The sequence below is a fragment of the Cadophora gregata genome, assembly GCF_030347475.1.
Source record: "Cadophora gregata isolate MNR1 chromosome Unknown scaffold_2, whole genome shotgun sequence".
In the NCBI taxonomy this organism is placed as follows: domain Eukaryota; kingdom Fungi; phylum Ascomycota; class Leotiomycetes; order Helotiales; family Ploettnerulaceae; genus Cadophora; species Cadophora gregata.
The window spans coordinates 997869-1007934 of NW_026695925.1; the positions used below are offsets into that span (position 1 = coordinate 997869).

General features: G+C 38.2%; 2 protein-coding genes across 3 annotated transcripts; one reads left to right on the forward strand and one right to left on the reverse strand.

The window, feature by feature from the left end:
* Positions 1–207: 207 nt before the first annotated feature.
* Positions 208–5195, forward strand: ONS95_007638 (uncharacterized protein). Of its 2 annotated transcripts, XM_058501154.1 has the most exons (5): positions 208–442; positions 513–1333; positions 1434–2673; positions 2763–2911; positions 3017–5195. In XM_058501154.1, the coding sequence occupies exons 2-5, from the start codon at positions 1102–1104 to the stop codon at positions 4168–4170; spliced, it is 2775 nt and encodes a 924-aa protein (XP_058362471.1). In that variant the 5' UTR covers positions 208–442; positions 513–1101; the 3' UTR covers positions 4171–5195. The 2 variants fall into 2 exon arrangements, with proteins under 2 accessions (XP_058362471.1, XP_058362472.1); XM_058501155.1 differs by lacking the exon at positions 208–442 and having other exon boundaries at positions 645–2673.
* Positions 4283–5335, reverse strand: ONS95_007639 (uncharacterized protein). Its single transcript, XM_058501156.1, has 2 exons — positions 5013–5335; positions 4283–4743 (listed from the first exon to the last, which is right to left on the reverse strand). Exons 1-2 carry the CDS (start codon positions 5076–5078, stop codon positions 4447–4449), a joined length of 363 nt encoding a protein of 120 aa, XP_058362473.1. The 5' UTR covers positions 5079–5335; the 3' UTR covers positions 4283–4446.
* Between the last annotated feature and the right edge of the window lie 4731 nt (positions 5336–10066).

Here is a 10066-nt window from a genome sequence, read left to right on the forward strand (position 1 = left end):
TTAAATATAAATAAAAAATACTATTAGATATACTCTTTATTTATTAATATATTTATCTTTTATTTTATTATAAGTTATAGTTCTAAAATTAAATAAATATTAGTTATAGTTTTTATAATAATTTTATTTAATTTTTATAAGGTACTTTTTTTAAAGTTTAAGTATATTTTCTAATATAATACTTTACTTACTTGTAACACTTACTTACCTTAACTATACGCGAGCCCTGAGTAAAACAGGAGGTGGACCGGCTAGTACCTACTTATACCCTAGGCAGGTACCTACCTCACGGTCTAGCCCCGTCTAGTGAGAAACTACCTAGCTATTCTGTGATAGATTCACTCTGCTTGCGCCTTTAAGAAACCACCGGAGTACCTAGTTTAATCCACCTTGCTCTGCTATGCAGAGATGAAAGGGACGAGATGGACCTGTACCTACCTAGGTAGGTAAACGACGGGAACACCTGGTATGCTCAATAGGTAGCTGGCCAAGTCTAACTCTCCACTGTCCAGTCTCGTCTCAGTCTCGGCAGCTACCCTACCTGGGGAGGAACCTAGGTAGGCACACACAGCGCGCTTATCGCTTACCGCTCGCCACTTACCCGTGAATCAGCCGCTGGAGTCAGGTCTCAAATGATCTCCCCGATGACTCTTGTTACATCCCGGTCATTGAGCTTCTTCTTACTCTCCAAAATTATCGCGAACATCGATATCATCCACACTCCCTCTCCCCTTTCCAAGACTGCTATCCCCATTACAATATCACCCTACCAACGAACAAGCCACAAAATAAGAGATAATCATGATGTGTTCTCAGCAACTAACTTAACTTGGAAACAAGGAAGCCATCCAAACCATTCACAGCACACTTCGTTCGCACTACCAATAGTCCTCAAGATGCTTCTACGAATGTCTCAGCGTTTCCGGAAACACTACGCTCATACGGACACACGGTCATTATCACTGCATGCGCGAGCAACAAAAGAAGAACGGCGGCAATTCATGGGAACATTGTAAGGCTTGTAAGGTGTATAGACAGAGGAGCTATAATTCGAAAACCCATCGAGAGGACGTCTGAATTTGTATCGCATGATATTTCAGCATGGCTAGCATCTTCACTTACGAGACAGAGCCGTCCAGGGTATCGTCCCCATGGCTAACGCCGACGGATACGCCCAAAGCATCCACACCTCAGCCAAAAGGCCCTTCAGTGACCTTCGCGTCCCCGTCTTCCGCGCGATTGGAAGATCATGGTGTTACAAAACTTGAAGCGGAGCCACAAGACGGACCTACCGAGTATAAGCTCCATTTGTTACTGAGACCGCGGCGAAACTGTATGAGTAACTTTTTGCTGCTACTGCCGCCCAGAGACAATGTTACGAGTGCCATGTGTCTCAACTATACACTTCACGATCTTGTGCTGATTTTTCTTAGATAGTAGATCATCCACAGGTTCTAATACCTCGGGGTCCTATCGCAAAAAGCACACTTCCATTCAGGACGCAACAACTGACTCAGGCCCAGTTTTGGCACCTTCAAATCAATCCAGGCAACATCGCTTCGAGCAACTTACTACTCAGCTTCTATGGCGTTTGCAGCAATCATCTCCATACCATGACGTCTCCACCAGCGAACTCGTACTCCCTAAACTTCCTGATGCAAGCGACGGATTGCGAACTCCTGTAAAGCCTGCCAAATTACTTACTGGACTAGAACAGAGTCGTGGAGCACTGTACGAGATTGGCGTTTCTGACGACGGAACCTTCGTAGGATTGACTCAGGATGAGATGAACGAGAGCTTGGTGAATCTACGAGCTATGGCCGCAAGCCTGGGCTGTAACGTGGAAATTGTCAGAATGGTCGTCGTTGGCGAATGCGAATGGCAAGATCCGCTTTCGAATTCTGAATCGCAAAATGCGCTGAGACCAGAACCAGACAAGAGGAAAGCCGAGCGACTGCAGCGACCTGATAAACAGCTTGATATTCTACGTCATGAGGCACAGCTTTGGGTCGCTGAGGCCCTAGTATCTCCGAATCTAGGTCCAGGGGAGATAGACACCACACCGAAGATTGAGCCAAATCCTTGTGCGTTTACTAAACACCAGAGTCATCCCCCCCATCAGCTCGACAGCCAGGCTTGTACAGTACGGGAAGCTGGTGGTGGGGAGACGGAGCAGTTGCGCATCACGCTCACAGGACCTACAACATCTGGAAAATCAAGCCTACTTGGTACTTTATCCACAGCAACCTTGGACAATGGGAGAGGTAAAAGCAGACTCAGTCTCCTTAAACATCGGCACGAGATAGCTTCGGGTGTGACCAGTTCCGTTGCTCAGGAGCTCCTTGGTTATCACGAGGAGAAAGTCATCAATTACGCTTCTGCTAACGTAAATACGTGGACCGATCTACATTTGCTTTCAAGAACTGGCCGTTTGGTATTTGTTTCGGACTCTGCTGGGCATTGGCGATATCGAAGAACTATTGTTCGAGGTCTTATCGGATGGGCACCACATTGGATTGTCCTTTGCATAGCCGCCGACCATCGTGATGGTAGCGTTCCTGTAGGAGATGTGGGACAAGAATCCTCGGCAGCTGGTTTTTGCGTGGACTTTGGTAAAGCGCATCTCGAACTATGCCTGAAGCTCGACCGTCCACTTGCTATTGTGATCACCAAGTATGTTCTTTACACAACCATCCCCATTCTCGACGACCCAAAATTCCTATCATAGAAAGATGTGTGTAATGATGCTAATCTCCTCGAAGGCTTGACCTGGCCTCTAAGACGAGCTTAAGGCAGAGTCTTTCGAAAATACTCTCGATCGTCAAATCAACCGGTCGGGTTCCGTCCATTATACCACCAGACCAGGCCAGAACAGTAGAAGAAGCAGAGCTCAATAAACTCCCTCGAAAAAGTAAGTGCCTGTTAAAAGGATTGCCGTCTGGATTGGCCACACCTCACACAAATTTGACAAGTCTCAATTGAATTTTCGGGACTGTCTGGTACTGACGTAGCCTAGGTGATGAAGACCAAATTCGCGAGCTTGTAGAGAAAATGAATTGCTTGGGGGATTTAACATCCATCGTACCCATTGTTATGACCAGTGCGGCACGAGGAACAGGCATCCAGTCCTTGCATTCACTGCTGCAAAATCTGCCGCTGCCTCCGACTCCTACGGCGTATGATTTCGTCGGACCAGCTCTTAACCCCGAGCAGCCCTCTTGTCTTTTCCACATAGAGGATGTGTTTGGATTCCCAGCTTCTCCGAAGCCGCTAGCTTCGAGAAAAGACAGAACCCCTGATGCTGGAGTGGTAGTTGCAGGTCACCTACGATTTGGTACATTGTCCGTGGGCAATCTAGTGGTAATCGGACCATTTCCAGCAGAGTCGGATGAGTTCGAGACACCGTCGAGGCAGTCAGTTACAACACCATCGCCAAAACTTGGAACGTCCTTTTCTCACCCATCAACAACCGAACTTTCCCGGATAGCTTCTAATATTGCAGTCTCAGGAACTGTATCGAAAGGGGAATGGTTCAACGCCCATGTCGTCAGTCTGAGGAACCTGCGACTCCCAGTCCATACACTACAACCAGGCCAGGTAGGCACTGTCGGTATAGTTTTCGATACTCCTTTAGGAGAAGTCTCCAATGGACCGTTCGAACGGCCTCCGGACACACAACCTCGAGTGAGAAAGGGACTTGTCATAGCCATTCCCAGTCAACACATGTTAGACACTGGTCAATCCTTACAGGCTGCAAGTGGGTTTACCGCATCTTTTGAAGACAGTGACATCAATTCCGTCACTGCTGGGAGCTTAGTCGTCGTGTATATCGCTAGCATCCGGGCCGCTGCGAAAGTTTTAAAAGTAGTGTCCCAGGTAAAAAATGACCTTAGCGGCAGAACTGAGGAGGACAAAGCCGACGATTTGTTTGGCTTGGATGACAGTCTCGAGGTCGAGGAGCAGGAACTAGAGCCACTGGTCTTTGGCTTTGATGGCATCACCGACGTTACATTTGAGCTCCTGACAAGTCGCGAGTGGATAGAGCTGGGGTCTCAGGTTTTAGTTATGCCAGGAGGAGGTCATGGGCTGTACTATGGGTCCGAGAGGGGCGAGAAAGGTGTAGCTGGTCTTGATGGGTTCGCTGGCAGAGTCGTTGAAGTCGTAGACTAGCCAGATGTGTATAGATCATTGAGCGATGTTTTTATAACGTATCCCCAACGTCTCCTTCATTACTATTGGCAGTAATATAGGTCGGTCACAAATGCCAGGCTTCATTTCTAGTTTGTAGTCAGGTCAACACAATCAGAAGTCCAAGTCCAAGTATTGGTAACATTCGTCCCTTCCAACACCTGATGTAGTAAGAGAACCATAACGCCGTTCTGAACGTCACGATCTGGAAATGCTTCCCGTTTTATCCTACACCGCCAGAGTCCATCCCCCAATCTTCTACGCCCGAACAAGCCCATAGAACAAGGTCCACGTCAAAACAAAGCCACTCAGCCCCTCTATCAAGCCTCCTGTCCAAAGCTCCAAGCTTCCCTTAAAATATCTCTCAACCCCTGCTGTGCCTTGAGACTCTGTTTCTTGAACAATCCCCGGGCGAACGCGGAATGCATATACGAGAGCAGAAGTGAGTACTGTGAAGAAGAAGTAGAAGAGAAATCCTGGGTAGGATTCAAGACCCAAAATGCCGGCGCCAATACCGAAGAGTGAGGCTGTGAGATTGCGGAGGGTTGCGAGGGTCTGTGATAACAAAATAGACAAGTTAGTAATTTGATTGGGAGTGAGTAAGTGCTCTGGGAGTTAGTAAGAAGGCTGAGGTTGCGCCAAAGGAAGGTGGGGGTCTGTTGCATTGGCAGATGACCTTGGGATGGGGTGAGAGCCCGAGGCGTAAAGCGAAGACTGGTACATATGGAGGAGAGGTAATGGAGATGGGGAGATGTGGTATGGTATCGTGGAGATAGAGACAGCGATACCGGGTAAAGTTGCCACTGAGCCCAGGATAGACGAACCTTGGTGTTGTGCGCGACCGATTCCTGCACGATGGGGCTTATCTGTAGCTCTCTTTCTGTGAGCATGATGGCGGGCTAGTGCGAACCAGTGAACGTCCCGAAGTGCAGTCGATGATGAAAAGATAGAGGGCGAGGGCGGTTTGGTGGCGAGGTGAGATAAACCAAATGGAACTGACTCTGGGACGGTGACGGTACTGTACTCGTACCTTAACCATTTGCTCAGCTCCGCAGGCATTCGGGTCTGGGGCGCCTCGCGCCTCGCGCCTGACGGCTGACGGCTTTCGGCTAAGCTACATGGACCTTAGGTACGGAAGGGGGTGGAAAGTGGGTCTTATTCACCCCCCTGTTTTCTGCTATTTCTACTGCTATTTATAATAATAATTTACTATCTAGAAGGTCCCTCTCTCCTTAACTTAACCTTCTTAAGTCTCTAAGGTATTATATTAATAAATCTATTAATTATATTAATAGAAATTTTATTTTCTTAGATATTTAGTATTATTACTTTTAAGTTCTTTAATTTCTAATTATTATAAGAGTTCTAATTTTATAGTCTTTACTTTAGAATTCTTTAAATATTTTTAATTAAGTTTAAATTAAGAGAATAAAGAGGCTAATTAATAAAATATATATAATACTTAAATTAAATAGTATTATATAATCTATAATTCTTAATTATATTCTTTTTCTTATAAATATTATTATTATCTTTAATATAAAAGAAATCCCTTAGCTACTTAAATATCTTCTTTAATAGTTCTTAAAGGATTTAATTTATATACTTCTCTTATATAAATCCTTTACCTTTACTCTTATAAAATATAAAATATATCTTTAACTTATAGTTATATCTAATTATTACTTATACTATAACTAATTTATAACTTAAGTAAAAAGTAAACTAAATATAATTTAATTATTAGTATTCTCTCTAAGCTTATAAGAGTTTCTATTATTATAAGAGATTAGTTTAAGTAATTATCTTATCTATAACTTACCTTCCTTTTTACTAGTACTTTTTTAAGTAGTCCTAATTCGTAATAAAAAAGCTCTACCTTTTTATTTTATTCGTATAAAAAAGAAATAGCTTATAGTTAGGAGTATAATAGTAATAGCTATATTAAGTGAAGGTATTTAAAAGAGTTCTATTATAACACTTAAAGTGAAAATACTCGCGGATCTTTTAAAGGCTTAATTATTAATAGTTAAAGTAGCTTAGTTAAAGTAGCTTATAAACTACTTAATAATCTCTTAAACTTAAGTATCTAAGATCTTTAAAGTTATACCTAAAGGCTTTAATAATTAATTAGGTTTATTAAGGAAATATTAAGCTAAAGAATATAGGATTTCAAGTTTATAATTAGCGCTCTATTAAGAATAGCTCTCTTTAAGAAGAGTTTTATAGTATATATAAGTAGGTGTTTTATATATTTAATATATTTTAATAATATTTACTATATATAATTAATTAAGAGTTATTATTAAATTAATAATAGAGGTATAAGTTCTATAACATTTAATAATACTTATTACCTAGTATAAGTAAATAAGACTTACTTTCTACCTCCTTCTGTCCTTAGGTAAATTTACTTTACTAGCGACCTACTCTCGTCGCTTAACTTCGTAAGGTACGAAAAGAGGTTTATAATAGATCTTGTTTACCTTTACTAAGCGGTAAGAGTTATTAAAGCTTGTAGAACTTATACCTCTAATACTGATTTAATAACTCTCCCTTATAGATTTATATAAACTAAATATTATTAAAATACCTTAGATATATGAAACTCTAACTCAAGTACGCTTTAAGACTCTTCTTAAAGAGAGCTATTCTTAATAAGCTATAGTACGTAAACTTAGTATTCTACACTCTTTAGCTTAATATTTCTTTAATAAACTTAATTAATAAGGAAAGCCTTTAGGCTTATCTCTAAAGGTCTTAACTAAAAAGGTTTAAGAGATTATTAAGTAGTTTATAAGCTACTATAATCGACAAATATAATCTCTCTATTAGATTCGTAAGTAATTCGACCTTAATTACTTAGATATTACTTTTCTTTAAGCTTTTAAATAATACAAATACTATTATTATATACCTAATTATAAGCTATTTATATCTAAAGTAAATAAACTTAAGCGTTAGAGCTTTATAATTACTAATTACGATAAATCTAAATAGTACTAGCGATAAGGAAGGTTTATAGATAAAACGATTACTTATATAGATCTTCTTTATAAATGAAAAGTCCTTTAGAAATATAAGGAAAGAAGAAGACTTAATTATATCTAGTTTACTTTCTATTCCAGTTATAAATCAGTTATAGTATAAGCTATAATTAGATATAATTATAAATCGAAGATTTACTTTTACTTATATAATAGAGAAAGTAAAGGATTTATATAGAAAAAGTATACGGATTAAATATTTTATAGGCCTTTAAAAGAGATATTTAAATAACTAAGTGATTTCTTTTATATAAAGAATAATAGTAAAGTCTATAAGAAAATAGATATATAAAAAAACTAAGAAATCTATAATACTATATATTTAGAATACTATATATACTTGATTAATTAGCCTTTTTACTTACTAGACTTAAAACTAATTAAGAATACCTAATATATTCTAAAGTAAAAGCTAAGGAATAGAAATCTTTATAGTAATTAAACTCTAAAAGATTTAAAGGAAATAATACTAAATATTTAAGAAAATAAAATATCTATTAATATAATTAATAAATTTATTAATATAATACCTAAAAGACTAAAAAAGATTAGATTAAGAAAAGAGAGACTTTCTAGATAATAGATTATTATTATAAATAGCTATAGAATATAGTAGAAACAGGGGGGTAGATAAGACCTACTGAAAACCCCTTTTCATACTTCCGTATCTTCCTACCTTACGAGCTTACCTAGCGAGCCTAGGTACGGAAGGAGGAGGATAGTAGGTCTCGTCTACCCTTGCTAGGCGGTAAGGCTATATAGAATTCTATAGAACTTATACTACTTTCACTAATTTAATAAAGATTCTTATATAATCTATATAAAGTAGATATTATTAAAATACCTTAGATATATAATACTTTAACTTAAGTGCGATTTAAAATCCTTCTTAATAAAAGCTATTTTTAATATACTATAGTATAAAAGCTTAGAATTCTATATTCTTTAGTATAATATTTCCTTAATAAACTTAATTAATTAGTAAAACCTCTTAAAGCTTTTTTAAGTATTTTTAAAAAATAGATTTAAGAGATAATTACTTAGTTTATAAGTTACTTTAATTAATATTAACTAAGCCTTATAAAGATTCGTAAAGAATTTAATCTTAGCTATTATAATTAAACGCTACTTTAAGCTTTTATAAGGTATAATTATTATTATTATATCCTTAATTATAAACCTTTTATCTTAAAAGAGAATAAATTAAAATACTAGAGCTTTATAATTAAGAATTAGGATTAATCTAAAGAATATTAAAGAAAAGGATAATTTATAGATAAAATAATTATATAAATAAATCTCTTATACTAAAAGAAAATACTATAGAAATAAGGAGAATATTAATAATTAAATTATATCTAATTTACTTTCTATTTAAGTTATAAATTAGTTATAGTATAAGTAATAATTAAATATAGATTTAAATTAAAGCTAATTTTTATATCTTATAAAAAAAGGAAAAAGCTTTATATAAAAGAAGTATATAAATTAAATCTTAAGAGAACTATTAAAAGAGATATTTAAGTAACTAAGAGATTTCTTTTATATTAAAAATAATAATAATATTTATAAGAAAGTTAATATTTCTTAGAATTATAATTTTTATAATACTATTTAAGTTAAGTATTATATTTATTCGATTTAAAAGCTTTCTTATTCTCTTAATCTTAATCTAATTAAAAATATCTAAAGAATACTAAAGTAAAAGCTTTAAAATAGAAATTTATATAAAAGTTAGAAGCTTAAAGACTTAAAAAAAGTTATATAAGATATCTAAGAGAATAAGATAATAATTAATATAATAAATAGGTTTATTAATATAATACTAGAGTGAATTAGGAAAGTTTAACTATAGAAAGGAGGACCTTTAGGATAGTAGATAGTTTCTAAATTAAGCGTAGAATACTAGTAGAATCAGGGGGGTAGACGAGACCTACTGTCCTCCCTCTTCCGTACCTTAGGTCCCTTAGGCAGGCAGGCAGGTACTTGTCGGGGTCGGGACCCACGTACACAGATCTCCTGCGATCACTTCAGCACATGAACCGAACACCCACAGTCCCTATGGAACACTACCCCTTTGAGCTACCCGACTATTCGGGTTTAAAATGCGTGCTGCATCTTCCACATTCCCACGGCATGGAATACTGATGACCGTCCCCCTTACATAGGGTTGTTCAGCCTCGTGTTATTCGGGGGCGTTTCACGTCTCAGCGTCTTGCTCTACGCAGGACATTTCCAGCGACTGCAGCGAAATAGGTCTGTGCCGCCTATGGGGGCTAGAATCGGGCGGAAATTAGAAGTCGGTGGCCTAGTGAAGCCCTCCCATGCGCCTTCAAAAGGGCCTGGCTACCTGCTGATGCTAGATCATAGTCTCCCGTCATCATGGCGCCTGAGCAGACCACGTGGACTGTCTGGTTTTAGCGGTAGCGGAGTGGATATACGACGCCACCTCTTCTCACATGCGCAGGTACCTGATTAAGGCACCCCAAACGACGTACCTAGATTTACTTATGACCTTACCTAGATCATGGCCCCTGATCACGTATGTATCACTTTGCATTAAGGACGTGGCTCTCATGGTCCTGTTGATTTCCAATACGGAATTTTGCTCACGTAGCTATGTATTGGAGATGCGAGGTTTAAAGTCTAAGCTGAGATCGTTATAGATTGGTTGACATAGCTGATGATGGAAGTGCCAGCATGAGGCTGTAAGGAGCGTCTTGAAGAAATCTCTCATCTCGTGCCTGTATGGAACCCGATAGCTATAATAGTATAGGCCTATACCATCTATATCCTTCCGAATCGCTCCCTCCCGCTATTGCAAATCTGTC

Excerpts from the sequence above, each read along its gene's own strand:
- ONS95_007638 (XM_058501154.1), top strand. The coding sequence starts at position 1,102 with ATGGCTAGCATCTTCACTTACGAGACAGAGCCGTCCAGGGTATCGTCC. Across the intron at positions 2,674-2,762 it reads CTTGCTATTGTGATCACCAA|GCTTGACCTGGCCTCTAAGA; the intron begins GTATGTTCTTTA and ends ATCTCCTCGAAG. Across the intron at positions 2,912-3,016 it reads CAATAAACTCCCTCGAAAAA|GTGATGAAGACCAAATTCGC; the intron begins GTAAGTGCCTGT and ends GACGTAGCCTAG.
- ONS95_007639 (XM_058501156.1), bottom strand. The coding sequence starts at position 5,078 with ATGCTCACAGAAAGAGAGCTACAGATAAGCCCCATCGTGCAGGAATCG. Across the intron at positions 4,744-5,012 it reads CGGTCGCGCACAACACCAAG|ACCCTCGCAACCCTCCGCAA; the intron begins GTTCGTCTATCC and ends TTGTTATCACAG.